Source organism: Lepisma saccharinum, chromosome 12 (assembly GCF_977018435.1).
Source record: "Lepisma saccharinum chromosome 12, izLepSacc3.1, whole genome shotgun sequence".
In the NCBI taxonomy this organism is placed as follows: domain Eukaryota; kingdom Metazoa; phylum Arthropoda; class Insecta; order Zygentoma; family Lepismatidae; genus Lepisma; species Lepisma saccharinum.
This window is the reverse complement of record NC_139240.1, coordinates 31,668,000-31,690,396: the sequence shown is the minus strand read 5'-3', so window position 1 is coordinate 31,690,396 and position 22,397 is coordinate 31,668,000. Positions and strand designations below refer to the sequence as shown.

At 37.1% G+C, this 22,397-nt stretch overlaps 1 protein-coding gene across 1 annotated transcript in view; it reads left to right on the top strand.

The window, feature by feature from the left end:
- Positions 1 to 22,122, top strand: part of LOC145996428 (uncharacterized) — an 87,013-nt gene extending 64,891 nt beyond the window's left edge. The window contains exons 2-4 of the mRNA XM_083132902.1: positions 1,513 to 1,673; positions 11,498 to 11,647; positions 20,189 to 22,122. Coding sequence (XP_082989028.1) covers positions 1,513 to 1,673; positions 11,498 to 11,647; positions 20,189 to 22,069 — 2,192 coding nt within the window. The 3' untranslated portion in view covers positions 22,070 to 22,122. The remainder of the gene's footprint in view (positions 1 to 1,512; positions 1,674 to 11,497; positions 11,648 to 20,188) is intronic.
- The last annotated feature ends 275 nt before the right edge of the window (positions 22,123 to 22,397 follow it).

Here is a 22,397-nt window from a genome sequence, read left to right as displayed (position 1 = left end):
GTATTTACATATACCGTGCGTCCATTTCGATCTTCAGCCGAGAGAGCTGGAGAAGCGTGGCGGGCGGCGCTGACGGAGATGCCGACATTTGCGGCCTGTAATGCCCGCTTATTTTTATACACATATACAGACATTTATATAAATATTGCAAAACTAGCACTAACCTGTGTTATAACACGCAAGAGTTCTTCTGTAATTCATCCAAGTTCTGCTCTTATGTACACAAATAAATACGCTATACAAACGATGTTAAGAGCCACAGATAATAAAGCATTTTAATCATAGTTTTGACCAGTAACGTCCTGCTTAAGTTTATATCCTTGAAAGAGTTTTGTGGTCATGGGAATCGTTTGGAGGTTTCGAATATGCAACACTGTATCAAGATTACGCTGCAGACGAAACCGTTAAAAGTGAATGGTTTTCGTGAGCTTCCTTGCAATCCGAATTATCCGAGCTCAAGTTTTTTTGTTCCTTCGCGACTAGATGAAGACAGAGTTGACAGAGTTGTGAATATAGTGGCGAGCAATGTAAACCAAGAGCGTGTTAATTTCGTACTGTGAGCAAGAGTGTTATTCTTGGTTACTTGCAGTTACTTGTTTGTGTTATTGCAGTGTGTGTGTGTGTTGTGTCAGTGAGACGATTGGAATGACAGCCGCAAGGTTCACGTTAGAACAAAGATTTTTTATGTATAGCACTTAGGCTATTTTGCTCCCGTCACATTATACGGGGGCCAGCCCCTTACCATTACAAATAACAACTCTAACGTTGCATAATTAAAAATCTTAAAATGTTCTGACATCCGTTAAAAGCTGAGGCTGTAAAAGGGCACTCAGCACACACAAGGACAAAATACAGAACAACACACACAAAATTATACTGGCCATAGTGCCAGTCGCCAGAGCCTCGTTATTCTTTAGTCCAGGGTGGATTTTTTATGTGACACGTGCGTGAAAACAGACTCGTGTCGAGACGTGTGTAGGCAATTTGTACAGAAATTCCCAGGCGTTTCAACTCCACACAGAGATACGGTTAGACATCTTGTCCTTAAATTACGAGAAACTGGATTGTTAAATTTTAAAACACCTAAGCAAAAACGGTGGATTCTAACCGAAGCAAAACTCGATGATATTGGTGCAGCGTTAGAACGTTCTCCAAACAAACCTCTACGACGTGTTTTACAAGAGGTGGGCGTGTCAAAATCATCGGCACATACAGCCACTAAGCTACTAAAATTAAAACCGTACTCTTATAACACAGGTTAGTGCTCGTTTTGCAATATTTATATAAATGTCTGCATATGTCCATAAATATAAGCGGGCATTACAGGGCGCAAATGTCGGCATCTCCGTCAGCGCCGCCCGCCACGCTTCTCAAGATCTCTCGGCTGAAGATCGAAATGGACGCACTGTAAATCCGTTCCCTGCTTATGATTATGCCAGAAATCACATTTGTCATGTGCAGCAGATGTGAAATTTAACTAATCAAATTGATAGGTCTCTTTTTCCTCACCAGATGCTGCAACCTACCATTTTCAGCTGAAAACTAGGGACACTCTTATACCTTTCTTTGGCTCTATATTCCAACCTGAGGGTGTTTACTATTACTCTTGTATACATGGGCAAGATCACATGAAGAGAGATAAGGAAGTAGCAGTGGATGCACTTCAACACTTGGTGAGTTTTTGCTTCCATTACAGTAATATTCCAGATACTACAATGTGGCTGTTCTGTTGGGTAAATCTATTTCTTGTGTTTCTGTAATGAATGAGTGTGAAATCATACAATGACAGTTTAAAAAGTTCTCACATATTTGACAATTCTTTTATGATAAAGTTTTGCATTATTTATAATTACTGATTGTCATAATGCATTTTTTCTTACATTTCAAAGTTTGTAATTTAAAACCAAAATTTGAGTATTTTTACATGTGAAATGAGTGGCATATTCTGAAAATTTGACCTGGGTTACTGCAACAATTCTTATTTTTGTATGTATTTATTTTATATTAATTTGATATAAAAATAAAATACCAATGCATGCATGCAAGAAAACAAGAACAGTCTGACAGCTTCAAATTTCCAAGCATTTCTATATATACAAATAAAATTGGTATACAGGAAGTAATTCAGGTAACATGCAAGAATACACCACTGGATAAAACACACCACAGACAAGAAAAATCATGGAATTTGAATATACAGCCATGTAGACTGCCTGGAAAAGTCATGGATAATCAAGTTAACTTTTTTTTAGGTTAGGATTGTTAAGTGTGGTTGTCTTAGTATTTTCACACTTGCCTTCATCTCGGCCACATATGTACATTTTCCATACACAAGAACCCTTTAAATAGTAGTAACTTATGAGCACTTGTACACCCTGATTTTCATGACGACATTCCTCAGAAACATATGTACTTACTTCCACAACCTTCTCAACCTTGTGCTCCTGTAAAATGTGCAAGAATTGTTACACAATTGAAACCATGGCTCTGTGTGTTTTCATTCTATTACGTTCTTACAGTGCTTCCCCGATGGCTTAGCGTGTGTTTCCATAGCAGTGAGTATAATCCTCTGTTGGGCTTTTGAGTTTGTCCTTTTATCCATTTCAATTTATCACCGTTCATCCTGATATTCGTGATTAGTCAAAAGTGAATTTGAATTTAAAATTTTGGGTGCATCAGCACTTAGGCTATTTTGTACCCGTCATATGATACAGGATTCAGCCCCTTACCTTAACTAAAATAACGTAACTGTAATGTCATGTAATTAAAATATTCTGACTTCGGTTAAAAGCTGAGGCTGCAAAGGGGCTATCAGAACACACAAGGACAAAAAACAGGACAACACACAGAATTATACGGCCATAGTTCCAGACACCAAGAGCCTTGTTCCAAGAGGTCTCAGGTTCAAAACTTGGTGAAGGCACATATACCCTGTCCCATCTAATTGTGGAGGAAGGCTGCACATAGCGTCAGAGAAGCGAAGGAAATAGAGTGGCCAGAGCGAAGCAGTACATGCTACTGTGAAGGCTGATAACTGCTGTCCCTTTCCCCCACTCCACGCAATTCTGTTCCTCTTACATGTTCATTAGTGGAGCCATCTCGCGTCACTATTTGCGCAGAGACTTGTTTTCGTTTGCCTGCTTCACAGTTAGCTGGGACAGAGTATAGTGGTTCAGATTCAACTTGATACTGTAGGTCCAGCCCTGGTTTGTCTATCTATGCATAAAGTGGACTTAAAATGAAATGCAAAACATGAATGTCTCCATTATGATACATGTTTCAAATTTGTGAATTGAATTTTTTTATAAGTATGCCCAAAGTAAGTATATAATATAGTTGAGAAAGTAGTGCAGGCTTCCCTCCCGAAGCTGAAAAAAGAGGGTCGTGGGTGGTCCCAACCCTGACATCACTCACGGGACAGGGGGGACTCTGTCACTGACCTTTCCGCTTGTTATAGGATCTGCATTTGTGTGAGGGAACGTGAAAGTGCCTTGTGTTTCCTTTTTCTGTAGCTCTTGTGTGATAGTGGAGAATTTTTTTCCAACAACAATAACATTTCAGGAAAATGCCACGCAATTGTGCTGTTGCTTTGTGCCCAAACAGCGCAAGAAATACAGTAGGACAGGCACATATCCAAGCTAAAGTTTTCGGTTTAAACTAGATAAAATGAGGTTTTTGGTTTCTTGTGGTGTGAAATAAGATAACGTGATGATAATTTAAGGAGATAAATAATTATCAAGGCAAGACGGAAAATGTTTTGTAACCCTGTTATTGATAATAGCATGCATCGAAAGTGGGATATAGGGGGCTTGACCCCCCCCCCCTCCTCTCTCTCCAGGAAATTTTCAGTTTACATTAGATAAAATTAGGCTTTCAGCTTTGTCAATAATATGACAATAATTTAAGGAGAGAAATAATTACCGAGAAAAGACTCAGAATGTTCTATAACACTGTTATTGTTACTTGCGCGTATCCAAGATGGGGATCAAGTGGCTCGAGTCCCATCAGGTAATTTTTCAGTTTACACTACATAAAATTAGTTTTTTATCTTCTTGAATAATGTGACGATAATTTAAGGAGAGGAATACTTATGAAAGCAAGATGGAGAATTACCCTGTTGTTGATAATATTGAACATAAACTTTACTTGAGCTTTCAGTGTTGTCGCAGTGAACTTGAGCACTATGTAGAGACTTGTCAGTATTTGGAAGCTGCACAACAAAGGTAGCTCCACACTTAGGGCGATTCGTTGTAATTTCTAATCTCTGGAAGACGCGAGAGGGAATGTTCTTGAATAAGAGGAGTCGAACTACTGGCAATATCTATGAATCGTTTATCTGCGGAACATTCTAGAATATAATGAGGATATAAATATGCATTAATTAGAACCATTCCTAAATAGATATTCTTTGACCGGACCTGGGATCCAATGAGAAAAATGGCGTTGTCTGTGACGTCATTTCCTTTTAAGCGTTCAATTCAAGGAATTGTTCATGATTTATTTGGTCGTGTACAAGGCTCTTTACTTCAGTCTCCAATACGAAATCATAAAAACTTCTGGTGACTTGATTTCAAAAAATGTGTACGAGATAACGAGTGGTGTTCCCAGGATTTTCGGAAATGAGAGTGGTTATGTATACTATTTTTGGTGGGTGGTCAGTCCTCATTTTGCCATCTTTTCCTGTCTTTGACGTTCAAATGGGGCTATGACCCCACCAACCCTCCCTTGGGCACATCACTGGAGATAAATAAGTAATCATATTTGGAGACGAAACATTTAGATGTGTTGGGAACGGAAGGGTTTTCACTGTACATTAATTGTTTCGCGATCCAGCTGTATTCTAGAAGACTTCCTTTGTTTCGTGCCGATGTGTGAGAAGACTGTGGAAGCTGTGACACAATTTTGAACACTTGCGAGTGCTTGGGCCTGAATATGAACAATATGGTGGGTTTCTGCTTTTATAAGAGCTGCAAACATGGGAGGACAAGACACATTAGTAGTGTTCAGGCTCGAATCGGAGAGAAATATTCGAGAACTGTCTGTGTCCAGTTCGCAGCCCACAGTTTGAATCTCGCGTTGTCGAGTGGATTGTCCATCTTGTGTATGTGTGACAGCTTCGTAAAAGCACTTCTGGTACACAGATGGTTTGATCCTGATCAGAAGAAATTGATGGTTCCTGCACACAGAGTTATAGCATGGAAACAGAGGAGTCGAGTGGTAAAAAAAGTCCCGATTTCACGTTCTGATTAAAATGAGAGCCTTAAACAGTGGCGATGATTTAGGGGATAGTTGCTCCCCATTTTCTTGCCTCCACACTATGTCCTCTTAATGCTAAGCCTTGTCTACCAAGAGAAAGTAAACTTTCCTTGCAAACCCCCCACGTTTTAGAACCCAATTGCCACCACTGACCTTAAACATACAATACCCCTCAAAAAATGGTGTTCACCCACCTCCCGAAAGTAATTCCTGGATACGTGCCTGGGTGTAATCTATTTTTCATTCCTAAAGGATCCGATTACGTGCAAGATGTGGGTTTCAAAGTCAAGAGGTTAGATCCTGTTAACACCAAAACAGCGACAGTGTGCTCATCGCATTTTCTGGATGCCGATTACGAACGGAACTTAAAAGTAGAACTGCTGAGTATTATTACCTGTAGACCGCAGCTTAATAGAAACGCTGTACCATGTTTAAATTTGCGTGGTTGTGTGGTGAATTGTAGTAGTGTTCAACAGCCAAATGACAATTGATTCGAGTGGAGGTGCCAATAAATGTCAGATTCGAAAGCGAGCAGTGGAAAGACTTGAAGAATTTGCATGGCACATAATTCAGAGACTTTGAGTACTGGAAATATACCCAATATACCCAATCTCAAACAAGATAGTGTGTTGGAAACTGAAAAAAAAATTAAAATGTGCTGAAGAACAAATAAAGAAACTGCAGACACTGCAGGATGAAAGTCCTAAAAAAGCAACTTTTGGATTATAAAACATGAAGTTGTAATGTCTCAGCCCCAGTGATTTATCCAATAATTTGGCGGAAATAAGAAGAATTAAATGACGGTATGTTGTTTGGAATGCAAATTATTTGCATGCAGAAACCATACAAAATGTCAAGAGTTGTCAAAATAACTATAGTGAAAAGTGACAACATTCGGTTCCGTTTATTTGAGTCAGTGTGTCCTTTTTTACGTATATCTCGCAAAAGTAGGATAAACATATTGAGATTTGAACAAAGTTTATTTCCTTTTCAAAAATCTACTACACGTAGGCTACATCACAGTCGGTGGGAGACTGTATGAGAGCTGCAGTCTTTAACCTAGAACTGTCCTAAAACGGCTGCATTGCAACTGTACCAGATTACAGCTTCATGCCACTTCTTCCTGCCCGCATGTGTGTGTCGCTCTCCGGCCACTAGTGCTGCATACTAGCACCATTGGAGTTTTTTCCAGGATGCCCCTCGTATATGAACTTTCAGAAGCTGTTATTAACAGAGTGTTCCTGTTTTAATGTTTGGTTAGCTAAATGCAATTCTCTAAATTTCTTGCATTAAATTTCAAATACCTACATACCTTTTTCGTCAGCAATAATGGTATAACTGCATGTTGTCATTTTCACAGTACTTCACTTGGATATACTGTACTGAAGCAGAAATCCCATTGATAATGTAAGGAAATGTGACACTTTATTTTGTACAATTCAATTGTTTCATTTATATGCAAGAGTTAAGTTGTTTGCTTTACAAAGAAGAGAGAAGTAGCTTTATGCATCAAAAAATGAGTCCGCACTCATGGTTCTTGCAAGCAGAGGATTCCAAACCTCAGTGGAAATATCAACATATAATACCGAGAATGGATAAGGAGACTGACAAATTACAAAATGTATTTCTTAATCAATCACTCTTCACTCTAATCTCATTTAGTCTTAACTTTAAAAATAATCAAGTATTTTATTTTAAACTTACTGGGTATGATAAAATTCTGTAATCCTTCCCTAGCTTGTGAATTGTAATAATTTTTCCAAATTCACAATTTTGCAGTTTGAATTCAAATCATAGAGAAATTACGTCAATTTCATAGAATATAATATAGGTACTTAACAAATCCATACCTGGATCTGTAAGAGTTTATTATTTCCATTTGCAAAAACATCAATTTAGTTTAGTTTGTAATTGTCAGGGAAAATGTAAAATTTGTTCTGGAAAACCTGGAAAAGTCAAGGAATTTCATTTCTGCTTGTTTGTAGCCACCCTGATGATGAAATATCTAACCTTTCCTACGTGAAAGTATAATAAAGAAAACACAAAGGATCAGTCCTGATTTTCGTTTGTCGAGAAAGTCTGAAGTACAATGAGTTCAGGCTGTTAGTAGTGGAACAAATGTTTGAGAAACTTGAACTACCTGAATGTCAGGATTAGTGGTGGAAAATAAATGTATAAAGGGTGCAGCAAAGTTCATAGCACAATTTGAAATTGCATTTATATATGGCAAAAAGTATTTTTATTGAGCGACCTTAGTACTTAATTGTACAGAAAGGAATACCATTTACTAATTAATGTTTGAATATGACCCCAGGCAAATGAGTACCATGGCATGCAACACATTGTTCCATGTGGCGTTGCTCACCATCCATTGCTACTTCTGACATGTTCTTGGCATGCATTCATCTTTCATGCAGTCCTTGAGTGTGCAAGGACATGTTTGCAATATTCCTTATTTAAGAAAACCCTATACGAAAAATTCCGAGGGCAAATCTGGGGGGCCAAGCAGGCCACAGGATGTCACCATAATAGGAAATCACTTTCTGTGGAATGGTCTGTCACAAGAAATCCAAGCTGTGTACTGTGGTGCCATCCTGTTGAAAACAGACATGGTGGATATCCACATTGAGCCATCCAAATTGGGGAAGAATTAATTTTCTTAGCATTGTTAGATAATTGCACTCTGTAAAGAAAAAATAGCATTACTGTATTCTTATTACAAATGTTAAAATAGTTTGCATTCGCTTCTACTTATCTTTCCTACAAACATATTACAATGGTGTGTTTTACTCACTATCTATTCAAATAAAAATATATAAATAACTTACGTGAATGAGTAGGAATGTTTCAGAACGACGTTTCAGAAGTCTATACTACTTCCTTCATCAGGTAATGAAAAACTTTAGGTGCCAAACATGGTACAGCGTTGTTAAATCGTAAGTTGAGGATTCAGGTTGAGGATAGAAAAGGTAAAAAACAAGGTCCATGTGTTCTACCCAACACAGACGGAAGTCACTAGGGGACTGTAATAGGTCTTCGATTTTTATTTGTTTTAGTTGTGGTTTTTGTTTTTAACATAGGGAATTTTTAACCAGCAAAGACTTCCATCGGAGTTTTTATGCGGTCACCGTAAGTTTTTTACCTTTTCTATCTTCAACTTACGATTTAACAATGCGGTACCATGTTTTTTATTTTATTACCTGATGAAGGAAGTAGTATAGACTTCCGAAACGTCGTTCTGAAACATTCCTACTCACTCATGTAAGTTATTTATATATTTTTTATTTTATCTTTCCTACACAACTTGAAATCCATTGATTGAAGCATTTGTATGGAATCAGAATGTCATGGAGTGTTATTCTTTTGTTTGTCTAGTGATAGGAATTTCTGCTCGAGGGCTTTACAATCAACTGACACAGTCCTATTGGCGAGGATTCTAAATACTCTTGTTACTAGTGGAGCTCGTGATGTGTTATATTTTGCAAACTGTGTTTGTTATTGACAGTTTGTCTATGTTATCATTATTTGAGAGTACATATTCTGATTGTTAGAAGTGCATTTAGCACAGGTTTTCTAGAAAAAATCATTGGTAGAAAGTGTGACATTTCCCCACATAAGCAATGTGCATAAATCTACACAGTAGCTGTTGCCTGAAAAGCAAGAAAAACGTTAAAAATCATCACTGAGAAGTCACTGTGGCAGAAAGAAACATACATCTCCTCAAGTGGATCCTAAGATAAAACACATGGCACAAAGAAACTAGGTCACATCAAATTGCAATTAGACTTCAAAATGAGGTAGGATCTATCCTTAGTCATACTAGTGTAATGTCCCGAATAAAAGAACATGGCGTTGCTAAAAAAGTTTCATATAAAAATCCCAGATGCATGAAAGAAAAACAGCCATGGAGTGTCAGACGTTATGGTTTATGGAATGGTACAGACTGTGAACCTGTGATATTTTCAAACAAAAATTATTTTATCTGCTGTGGAAAAGAGCTCAATGAAATTGTGGATGTGGAACGGAGGAGAACTTCAAAATCTTACATTTCAGAAACTTAAAAGATTTGTGGCAGCGTTATGAAATGGGTGTGCTTTTCTGCAAAAGGCATTGGCAGGATGAATATCTGTACAAGAGCATTTTTGTGGGAAGAATTTGGATTACCTTATTTATTTAGATTATATTGCACCCTGTCACTGTGCACAGCTTGTGAATAACTGGTTTTGTGATACCAATATTCAGACATTTGTGGCCACCCAACTCTCCAGACATGAACCCCATAGAGAACTTAGAGGGCTTTTATGTGCAAAAGACTAGGTAACCAGACCTACAAACACGATCTAATGGAAGCAATTGTACAGGTTTTGTTTCATGAAATTAACATCGCTTATTGTCAAAATGTCGCTCGTATCATGCGTTGAAGGTTGAAAGCACTTAGGAAGACCAGGGGTCTCCACACTTGATACTAGTCTGTGTATTTACATACTATAATTACAAATTGGCATTTCATGATACGTAAAACCCTTGATCAGTCTATGTACTTGGAAAATTGTTTTTATTCGTATACTTAACTGTGGCTTAAATAATATACAGGGTGTTAATTTTAACTTGACATATCAATACATACTCTTCGCGTGAGTTCTGGAAACACGATTTACATCCCCTACCCCTTCACTTTTCTGGCACAGGCACAGTTCGTTATTTTGTTTCCCTCATATCCATGCCATCTGCATTAATCCAGCAGATGTATTTCCACTTTGTTCGTTGCATGCTGCCCCCTCCCCCTATCCCCTCCGCACTCTTCTTTTGGTACTTCTTCCACTCTTCAATGACACCATCGACAGCAATGAAATTACCTCTGCACATGCCATTCTTCGTATTTTCGTGGGGGCCTGTTACTGTTTTTCCATGCACGACATTTACGTGTTTCAATAATTATTATTTATTTTGACTCCGCGAATCCCAAAATGAAACAAAATTCGGGGGTTCCTATTTGAAAAACACAACGTGCCCCCCCTGCCCCCAGGGGGGCCCTGTGCGGGGGCTCATTTGTACGCCATTAACTTTTCCCCCCGACAAGGATCATGGTTTGTTTGGACCAAATTTTCCTCACATGCATATCACTCCCGCTATTTTCATATGTCAAGTTAAAATTAACACTCTGTATATTGAACAGATATAGTATAGTATTTAAGAATTAATGAAATGAATCATCAAGTTGAATGTAGTCAATAAAACAACTGAGAATGTAGGAGTGAAATGCCGAAAACTAAAAATAATGAAGTGATGGTATTTTTTCTTTACAAAGTATATTACTCTTGAGTCAAAGTATGCCTTTATGAAAGCACAAGTATGCTGCATTGCATTGTTCCATGTGGGCACCCTTACTGCACAGAGTTACAACACACAACAAGTGAAGCATAGTCTGCTGCAAATATCAATTCATGCACCGTATAAGGACACTGCTGCCAGCATCATCGTCATTGCCTTTTCATTTACCACCGTAAATGCTGCCACACATTATATTTTATAGATAAATGTTCGCATTCATTTTCAACAATGTTGAGTTGCCATTCAAACTCAAAGGGCTTAAGCCCGGCTTAACCATGGCGGAGTGGTTAGAATACCCTGCTGCAGTGCCCGATATCCTGGGTTAGAATCCTGGTATGGCATGGATGTTCTTTGTGAGTGTCCTTTCATCAATTTCATCATCATCACTCATCCTTATCTTCGAACTGCCGGCCACATGGCAGAGTGGTTAGCACATCGCACTACGACGCCCGGGGTTCAAATACCAGCATGGGCATGGATGATTGTGAGTGTCCATTCATCAATTTTATCATATCATCACTCATCCCCATCTTCGCAAATTACCCAAAAGTGGCACAAGAAGTAAAGTAAAATAAAGCAAATTAATTTTCTTCGATTAAAATTACATTTTAGGGTAAAAGTGTCATTGTTTTGTTAAATTATTGTTTGTAATGAAATGTTACAAGTCTTATTAGCCAATTAGGGGATTTAGCATTTATATTTTAGTTAAAGGATTATAAAATGAGGTGAGGAGTTAGTACAAAATTCCTAGACAATGTGGAAGATCAATGAGTGTAGTTTGGTAAAGGAAGTGGGGGTGCTGCATATGAACACAGAAATGAATAAATATGTTTATCAATCAATATTATTATAATATTTTGCTACCATTAACACAGATCCATACAAAAGTGTTTTTTTTTTTTTGTTTCAGGCAGAAGCAACCGGCGAAAAACAGGGAAGAAGATCTAAGGCAAGCAAACGGATTGGATGCAAAGCAAAAATGGTTGTAAAACGTGTAAGGGTGTTCCCAGAGTACACAATAACAGCAGAAGAGTATGAGCGGAATAAATTGAAACTTAAGGTAGAAATATACAGTATTGTCTCGACGTAGAAATTAGTAAATGTTTTAACCATAGTTTACCTGAGGGAGGACTGCGTTGGTGATGGGGGCTGCTAGGCCCACTACCTCTTTTTTTTTCCACCTGTGAATATTTTTATAAAAAATTGAAAATGAAATTACATTGTTCCTTAAGGTCTTCCCAATGTTACTTTTGTTCATAAAAATCATAAAGGTAATGCACATAGGAGCTGATGTGATGGGCCTATCAGTCCCCCACTCCCTCCTTTGGATTTGTTCCAACATGACACTCATACCCATAACTGTGTACAATTTGTTGGTAATTATTATAAAAACTATTTAAATGCATGTATATAAACAAAAAACATTTATACTCATCACTGGTTTGCATGGGTAAAATTGTTTTTCAAATTGTGGGTGTTTTATATGTATTTGAACTCGCTGATTCTGAAAATGACAGTGGTTTCCCTTATCACGTAAGATTTTCTAACAATTCAATATTTATGAACCTAGGTACTCTAAGCTACGTTTTTCTGAAGTTTAGACGTTGGTCGCTAGATGTCTAGGCTTACATTGACAGCAATTTTTACACGACCCTGAAGATAGTTTAAAAAAATCTTTCACAAATTTATCTGCTAAAAGCAGTATTATATAACTTGTTTAAATGTTTCAAATTTCCTGTTACTTGATGCTTAAAGTTAATTGTCATAATAACAACGCTCCAGCGAACGATGTTATTGTAGTTAATTTATAAAACTTTCATTACCCGTTTTCGTTCATGAAAGCCCGTAATGCCATATAACGAACAACATGACATTTCCTGGGTATTGTAACAGTCCAGATGTGTTTTGCTACATTTGTGGTGAATTTGTTTCTAAAAGACAAAGACAGAACATTACAGATTTTGTAAAGAAAGCTTATTACGCATACTTTCATATCAAACTTGGTGATCAAGATAAATCATGGGGGCCTCCCTGATGGCGCAGTGGTAGCGTTGTCGCCTTGTAATCAAGGAGTCCCGGGTTCGATACCCGGTGGAGGCACATAGTGGTTCGGATTCCACTTTAAACTGTAGGTCCAGTCCCGATTAGCATACTGTGCATAAAGTGGACTTAAAACATCAACTCAATTATCACTTCAAAAGATAAATCATGGGCTCCACATAAAGTATGCCGCTCCTGTGTGGAATATCTCTGAAACTGGACTAAGAAGAAATTGGAAGCTATGCCTTTTGGAGTTCCCATGGTATAGAGAACCTAAAAATCATAGTGACGATTGCTACTTCTGTTCGTGTAAAGTTATAGGACATAGTGCTAAAAGTAAGAAGCAAATATTTTATCCAAAGATTCAGTCGGCTATCAGACCTGTGTTGCTAGTGATTCTATTTCAGAAAATGACAACATAGATGTAAGTGAAAAGGAAGATGACATTTATGAACTCCCGAGAGGCTCTTGTGACCCAAAACATTTCACACAAGGTGAACTAAATTATTTAGTTCGAGCTTTGAGGCTAACTAAGGAGTCTGTCTAATTACTTCGTTCTAGGCTGCAGGAAAAGAACCTTCTGGCCTCTGGCACAACGTTTGCCTGGTACAGACATAGAGAAAAACAGTTTGTGTCCTACTTTTTCGAAGAAGAATCCCTTGTGTATTGTTGTACCTATCTGGTTTAATGAACAAGTTAAGTTTTCCTTACGTGTCAACTGATTGAAGACTGTTCATCGACTCGTCGAAAACAAGTTTGAAATGTGTTTTGTTGCACAATTGAAATAAGATTCCGTCTGTTCCTATTACACATTCTGTTTCACTAAAAGAAACGTACGAAAATTTGAAAATGATTCTGGTTAAAATTGAATGTTTGGAGCATGGATGGGTAGTGTGTGGTGATCTGAAGGTTTTGGACATCATACTTGGATAACAATCTGGATATACAAAAATGCCATGTTTTATGTGTGAGTGGGACAGTAGAGCAAGAAATGAACATTGGGTAAGAAGACTGTGACCACTACGTCAGTCGTGGAATCCAGGATCATACAAAAGTTTATTAAATCACGTAAAGGTTATACTTTCCCCTCTTCACATTAAATTAGGGTTAAGGAAACAGTTTGTAAAGGCACTTGACAAGGAGGGACAATTTTTCAAATTTATTTGCAATAAATTCCCATCGCTAACATATGGGAAGATAAAGGAAGGTGTTTTTGTAGGACCCCAAATCAGAAAGCTAATAAAGGATGGAGCCTTCGAAGCAACAATGACTCAAGCTGAGAAAGAAGCTTCGATAGCATTTAGGAGTGGTAGAAAATTTTCTGGGAAACAAAAAGAGCACAGACTGTGAATAAATTATTAAAAATATGTTGGAAAAATGTCATACCGTCTGTTGTAACATGAACCTGAAATTGTACTTTTTACATTTGCACCTTGATTACTTTCCAGAAAACCTAGGACAAGTGAGTAAGGAACAAGGAGAAAGGTTCCACCAAGATATGAAAGAGATGGAACAAAGATACCAGGGACGTTGGAGTGTAAATATGATAGCAGATTACTGTTGGACATTAAATAGAGAAACGTTAGATGAAGAGCACAAGAAACTTACCAAAGCTTACAGAATGAAGCGCATAAAAAAGAACTAGAAACATGAATCAAATGATAATTTTTTTTTTCTTGCATTTGGCTACACACTTCTAGTGTTTTTAAAGGTTTATTTTGTGTTTGCATATGAAAATAAATATTAATATTTAGTTTAGTAAGCTCTTTTTTTTTCTTAAAAAAATCTGATAATGGGTCATATATTACATAATGTCAGTTCACATTTATAAATTTTCTCCACCAATTTGTAAAAAAATCTTACGTGATGGAAGAAAACTGTTATTATTTTTTAAATCAGCATGTCTCAAATAGTAAAAATCACGTATCAAACCAAAAACAATTCAAAGTTGATGTTAATATGCAGGCCAGTTATTTGTGATATCATGCTGCAAGTTTAGCGAATAATAATACATATGTGTGTGACATTCGTGTAACAATTGGTTCTTATTTTTTGTTCATGATGGTAATTTATTTAATTATTATATAACTGCACCTATATAAACAAAGGAAAAAGTGATTCAAAAACCAAATGATATCTTGAGTTTTAATGATAAAAAATGGACTTCTGAGTCTCTCTCAGGTAAGTAGGGGAGACCGGGGTAATTAGAACAGGAAACAGCCTGTAGAAGTTCCACTGTAAATTACTCAGAAAGTTACTGATGGATTTTTTAAAAATTTCTACCATTTAAAAGGACATCTTTTGCATATTTTTGAAAAAAATAATGACCATACCTGCATTGCAAATACTCGTCCAAAACAAAAAAATGGTCATGACACCATAAAATTGTTCCAATTACCCCATTTGGGGTTAATGGAACATAAGTTAGAAATTTCAACTGAATAGCTTTAGATTGCTGTTGGGGTAATACGAACATCATATATAAATGTCCCATTTACCCTGCAAATTTGAACACAATAGCTCTACTTCTTCTGGAGTTATCAATGCTTGTTTAAATAAAATCCCAAGTTAACGTCTTTTTTTCATAAAGTTCAATTTCCCAGCTGTGAAGCAAATATGTGTGAATGAAAATCAATGTTCTATGATTTATTTGAAAGGTTACAAGCCATTCTACAATGTAGTAAAGAAAAAACTTCTAATAGTTACATGTACAATCTAGTATACCCAAGCGAAATCAAGCAAATTACGCAATGTTCTAATAACCCATTTGCAGAAATTTTTGGGGTAATAAGAACTTTGCTTATAAAAACCAGGCAAATTGCCCATAGACAACCAAACTCACATGAAATGATGTGTGCCCTTATGTTTTATTATAGGGGTGAAGAAAATTTTGAAAGGGTTCTTTCATTCACATCCAGTATATGCAGAAGCAGAGAAACACCAAGCATGCGTCACATCATTTTTGCAGGTGTATAATAAAAGTCAAATAAAACTTACTTTTGTGTAGTTATTCCAATAACAAATTTTCTGCATGTAGGTTTAGTGTAGGTACATAGGTATGAAATGTTATTACACCAGTCTTTTCGTTTTAAATTATTCTACATTAACATGTTCCAATAACCACATGTTCTAATTACCCCGGTCTCCCCTAAATTCCTTGTACAGCATGGGTAAGCTAGGTTTAAGTGCACAACAAGGAGGAGAAGCATGTCGTACCAAGCTAAAATAAGTTGAAGCACTTAGTTTAAAACTGTATGATGCCCACCAACCTCCCTTGGGCATGTCACTGGTACTTGCCAGTTTTACAAGCACAGGTATAACTTTCATGAATCCATGCTTATGGTACAATGTTCAGCCATTGTCATATATAATAGAAGGCAAATTTCCGACCTCCATGGGCCTATGATGCAAGGGGTCCTGGGTTTGAATCCCAGTTGTCCCTTCATCATCATCACTCATCCTCATCATTGCAATTAGCCCACAAAAATCAAATAATAGGCAACTTGCCCATCAACATGTTTATTTATTTATTTTGTTTTCTGAAATGTGAGTTTCAAATATTGAGACTGAAAGCACAAATAAGTAAAGGACAGTGTCTGATCCACTACAATGCAATTGCACTCCCTAAAATCAAATACATAACAAAGAAGAAAGAATGAAAATTGTGATCAACAATTACAAATACTGTTATCTCTGTGACTGACTGTACATTTGCTCCTTCTTGTACTTGAGTCGTTCAAAAATGATTGGCACTACAATCTTTTTCTTCACACTAACAATTTACTTTAAACAAAGTGAGTACATGTTACATTAGGGTCATTCCACACCATTTCAACGAGGTCATGACACCCACCAACTCCAATTTCGATGAAATTTGGTATACACCCTTCCTTTATGGTTGAAAGAAACCCCCTAAATTTCTTTCACTCTATCTCAAACTGTTTTCATTTTACAGCACTTTGAAATGTCATCAAATCAGTGTTGTCTGTCACTCTTGAGACCCTCGACACAAGAATACCTTTGCTTATATTTTATTTATTTTCTCCTTATCCAATCATCAGATCTCTCTGAAATTTTGCACAAATTTCAATGAAATAATGAGGATTTCAGAAAAAAATACATCAGCACTCAAAAAAGTTTACAAATGCCTATAAAAAGACTAATAATGGATTTGTAGCCTAATTCTTGTGGTGGAAAAACTAGGTTACGAAAATCTGAATTTTCATCATGTGGGTATGATGGAACCAAAAACTTTTGATGTTGAAAATCATTGCAAAGACATGCATGCTCTTTCTCTACAGAAAATATTTTTTTTTTTTTATTCTTCCTAACAAAAATTTTGTATTTTGGAAATTGCCTAAAATTTCAGGGTCAATCCGTACCAAATGGTCCAGCAGCAGTGGTTGCTCGACCATTTTTAAAATTTTTCATTTGTTTGTCATCGTAACCCCTGTACAAGGGTAGTTCAAAACAGGCATTATTTTTCTAAAACTAGACTTAGTTTGAAAATGGTGGCCATTTTTGTTTCCGTAGTTCAAAACGGGCATTATTTTTCTAAAACTAGACTTAGTTTGAAAATGGCGGCCATTTTTGTTTCATGACTTGCAGCATTTTTGGTCTATGCAGACAGTTGCGATAATTATGATAACTCAGCTAAGAAAATTTATAGAAATCTGGGGTAAAAAACATTGTTTTCAGTACATTTCGGGCTACATTTTATGTTCCGTATCTTTTTTCACCACATCTAATGCAAATTGTTGAAATTTAGGGTCAAAACTGACTGATATTCTATTTTGAAGGGAAGTCAGTGTATAGGATATATTTTTTTTAGTAGCTAAGCAATGAAATATCAGAGCTATAATTTTTTTTAGGGGAAACATGTACATCCAAAGTTTCAGCAGAAAATATTTGAGCTCTGTTACTGGTTTCCGCATTGAGTTAAAGCTCTTTGAAAATGCTCATTTTTCTCAAAATTTGGGTCCCAAATATATGTCTGGTTGGAAAGGTCTTCCCGATGGCATAGTGGTTACGTCGACATTTTGTAATCAAGGGGTCCCGGGTGCAATACCCAGTGGAGGCACATACTGGTTCGAATCCCAACTGTAGGTCCAGTCTCGATTAGCCTACCGTGCGTAAAGTTGACTTAAAACTGAAATCAAACCAATATCTGGTTGGGACTCGAATAAAATTTGATATTTACTGCACAAAGAGGTACCTGTAAAAAATTTTGAGACTGATATTACATGATAACAAAGTTACAACAGGGGGAAGTTTCGCAAAAACAGACTAATTTACGTTATTAGTTACAATTATAATAATTTACTTTCAATGAACTATCATGCATTTACAATTATTGTACGTATTAATTAATTGCAATATACGAATGGCCTAGTAAGCCCATTAGTAGCTATTATCAAATATAAGGTATGTACGGCTGTGTGTCAAATATTTTCTGCTGAAACTTTGGATGTACATGTATCCTCTAAAAAAAATAGAATAGCTCTGATATTTCATTGCTTACCTACTAAAAAATATCCTATACATTGATTTCCCTTCAAAATTGAATATCAGTCAGTTTTGACCCAAAAATTTCAGCCATTTGCATTAGATGTGGTGAAAAAAGATACAGAACATAAAATGTAGCCTGAAATGTACTGAAAACAATGATTTTTACCCCAGATTTCTATAATTTTTCTTAGCTGAGGTATCATAATTATCGCAACTGTCTGCATAGGCAAAAAATGCTGCAAGTCATGAAGCAAAAATAACCGCCATTTTCAAACTAAGTCCAGTTTTAGAAAAATAATGCCTGTTTTGAACTACCCTTGTACAGGGGTTACAAACAAATGAAAAATTTTAAAAATGGTCGAGCAACCAGTGCTAGACCATTTGGTACAGATTGACCTTGAAATTTGAGGCAATTTCCAAAAAGCATAAAATTTTCATTAGAAGGAATAAAACAACCAAATATTTTATTTTTTGTAGAGAAAGAGCTTGTCTTTGCAATGATTATCATCATCAAAAGTTTTTGGTTCCATCATACCCACATGATGAAAATTCAGATTTTTGTAACGTAGTTTTCCCACCACTAATATTAGGCTACAAATCCATTATTAGTCTTTTTATTAGTCTTTTGGTTGATGCATAAGCTTGTAGCATTTGTGTGTGGCATGGCAACACTGCGGTGTTAGGAGTTTGTTTATCGTTTTTACGTTCATCAGTTGGAGTGGCATTGTTATGCTTGTGAATACGCATTGACTTTTGCAGGTTTGAAGGAAGACTGTGTTATTTGTGGGCTAAAGAACAATAAGTATCAAGTGGAAAAAAGCGAACACTTCCAACATATTCTTCTGTCTGGGTTTAACAGAGGATTAAATGCAGCGGATGCGGCTAAAAACATTTGTGCTTTGTACAGGGAGAATGCCAAGAGTAAAGCTCAAAGCAGGGAAAGAAAATGTTTTTGTCATTTCCAAGAGAGCAATCAATTTTGGCTTTAGTGACTCTCCATGTTCAGGAAGACCATTGGGCTTTAATTAAGGCCGTTTAAACTATTTAATCAACGATGATCCACGTCAGTCAAGTCGAGAATTAGCAAATGTGACATTTCAATCATCGTGTGACATTTGCATTCTACTGGTAAGGTTCAGAATACCGCAAGCTTTAAGGGAAAACAACACAAATCAGTGAGTAGGCCAGGAACGCTGCATCAAGTGCTGCTACAACACGATAATACACTCACTCTGCTAACATGACAAAAGTTGCTATCGAAGAGCTTTGTTATTCCACATTCTTCTTACTTCCTCGATCTTGCACCCTCCGATTTCCACCTTTTCAGATTTCAGCACCAATCTTCAAGGAAACTCGTTTGGTAACAAAAATGCTCTTCAAACTTGGCTTGACGACATCTTTGAACCTAAATCAGCTGATTTCCTCATGCGTCGAATCAAAAAATTATCCCAGCGCTGGTAGACAGTAACACACAATGAAGGAAAATACAATACTGATTAATTTTTCTTTTGTTCATCTCAAATGATTATGAAGTGAAAGACTTTTGCCACGGTGAAAAGAACTTATGCATCAACCAAATACATCTGTAATATTTGAGCAATTCCAGAGGTAACAGAGTGACACTTTAGAAGCATTTTCTTTTCCTATTTTATTTCTTTGAATGTGATTCATGAACATACAATGAAAATAATATAATCCAGGAAATATTGAAGTAGTCGTCTTTCTTCTTGCAAAAAAAAAAAAAAAAAAAAAATTCAAGGTAAACAGACTGACCCAATTGGCAACCTATGAATCTGAATTTTCTGAATCACATTTGGTGGAATAGTACTTAATTTTTTAGAAACAAATTTTAGAATTTAGAAGCACGTGTATTGTATATTTGCAATCTAAAGGTGTTCTCCTTTTAAACAATGTACAGCACATTGATCTTCCCACACGTAAAATTTTGACCCATCAAGGTTGACAGTTTTCTAGAATTTTTCATTCACATTTCTAATTTTGAGAAGTTGTATATGAAAATGTCCTGACTCTATTTTTACTTGATTCTCCACAGGTTGTTAAGGAATTCAAAGAAGATCTGAAGACTAAGGATTTGTTGAGTTTCCCAAGATTTTACATTTGGTTATCAAAACCAGAAGAGCATTCACACCCGACCAGCATAGCAGAGCAAGGAGCGAGATTGCACCCAAAGCTAGTGAGTGAAATACATAGTCTTGTCGAGAAGAATGTACGTTCTGCTGATGTAATTCGGTACCATTTGGAACTAGTGGTTGAAAATATGTTTGCCAACAGCGAGACGAAGCCGGAATTAACCAACACGTGCTTCTACCCGGCAACGGACACAATCTACAGGCACATATATGGGTTTCTTGGCAGAAAGAATAGAAACAAAATCGATCAGACTGCAGTTCGGATGGCAATCAAGAAATGGAAATCCACATCTCCTGATGATTTTGTCTTGTTCCGTCCCTACTCTAACCCAGTTAAAGATGAGGGGAGGTGTACGTTTCTCTTCTGTCACCAGACAATATGGCAGCAACAAGTGTTGTCTCGTTACGGTGATCACATCTGTTTCCTTGACTCCATATCAACACCAGCCATACAGCTGTACTTCATTACTGTGAAAACTAATGTTGACTACTGTGTGGTTGGTAGCTTCGCATTAGAGAGCAAATCTAAGGATAGCATAGTGGAGGCCCTGACGATATTCTCCACGTGGAATCCTCAGTGGGAACCAAGGTACTTTATGACTCAGCGCTCGAGTTCGGAAATAACAGCTGTTGAATCTGTGTTTCAGGGGTGCCGGGTGCACATAGGAGCGTTCCACCGAGAAAAAGCTTGGCGAGAGTGGTTGGAGAAGATTGGTATTCCGGAATCTACCAGCGAGGAATTGAGATACCTTTGGCAGTGCATAGCCCTTTCTTCCAGCGAAGAAGAATTTCAAGCCAACCTTGACAGGCTGTACGATGACTCAAGTTGGAAGAGCAACAAAAAGGTCCATGATCATTTCCGAAATCGATGGCTGCGAATCGCTTGGCGATGGATCGATGCATTTTGCCACCCAGATTATCTTTTTTATGTCAAAATGAACAATGGTATCGATGCACAAAATCATCTTTTGACACATTCATTTTTGCACGACCATCTCGACAAATCTGTGAGCGAAGTCTTGACGGTCATTGTTGAGCAGTTCGTACCAGAGTCGCTCCGTCAGTATGCCACTCTGAATGGACGGTTGGGTTCGGAGTTTAGAGTGGACTATGCAACTGTGCCTCCGTTCTTAGCGAATCGTCCTTATCACTTCATTAAGCATATGCTGGAGAGGATATCAGTTGCAGAATCTTTCATGGGGAAAGTGTCTCATGTCTCCGATGGAGTGTTCTGTGTTGAAAGTGAAGTTGGCAACGAAGATCCGTGCATCGTCACCTTCGACCCAGTGAAGTGTACATGCCGTGACTTTGCGATCTGGATGTATCCTTGTCAACACTTCTGTGTCGTGTTCCTGTTTGTGTCGGGCTGGCCTTTTGAACAGCTACCGGAAAGTTACAGGGAGAGTGTTTTTCTGATGGTAGATGTTGAAACTGAAGCTTTTGCTACAGAAAACAACGTAGCGAAAGACAATGAAGATGGCAATGAGTTCGATGCAGTGGGTTTGACACCTCAATGTGAATTGACTTCTGGCGGTGTGGAAGAGTTCACAGTTTCAAATGAAGTGGTGAAAAAACAGATACACGTGCAAGAAAAACTGGAGAAAGCTATTGAATTGACCAACTTGTGTATGAGTGTTGACATGTTAACGGAATTTGAGGATGTGTTGCAGCAGTGGAATAGTAAATTAATATCAGCTTGTAAAGTTAATGAATCTGTTAAAGGCATGGGGAAGAGGAAACTCCCTGCTATTCACACAGGTCAAAAAATAGCAAAAACATCTTAAAATAAACTACTGAAGCATCATTTTTCATATTAATCTGTGCTTTTCTTTAGGGATCCCGCACTTGAATAATCTTTATTTTTTTTAAAAAAACTATAAATGTTAGATGGATTATTAAATAATAGGAATTTTTTTACTTTTCTTTCACCTGACCTTTACATATTCAGTTTCTCAACTATGGTATTGCATGTCTGTGGAAACAGGCAAAATATTTGCTTGTGATGTATTGTGGCACTTTATGAGTGTTGACCTCTACCACAAGAAGTGCCATCTCAGTCACAGGATCTCAACACGAGGTCCTTACCTAGGCATGGATGTTTATTTGTGAATC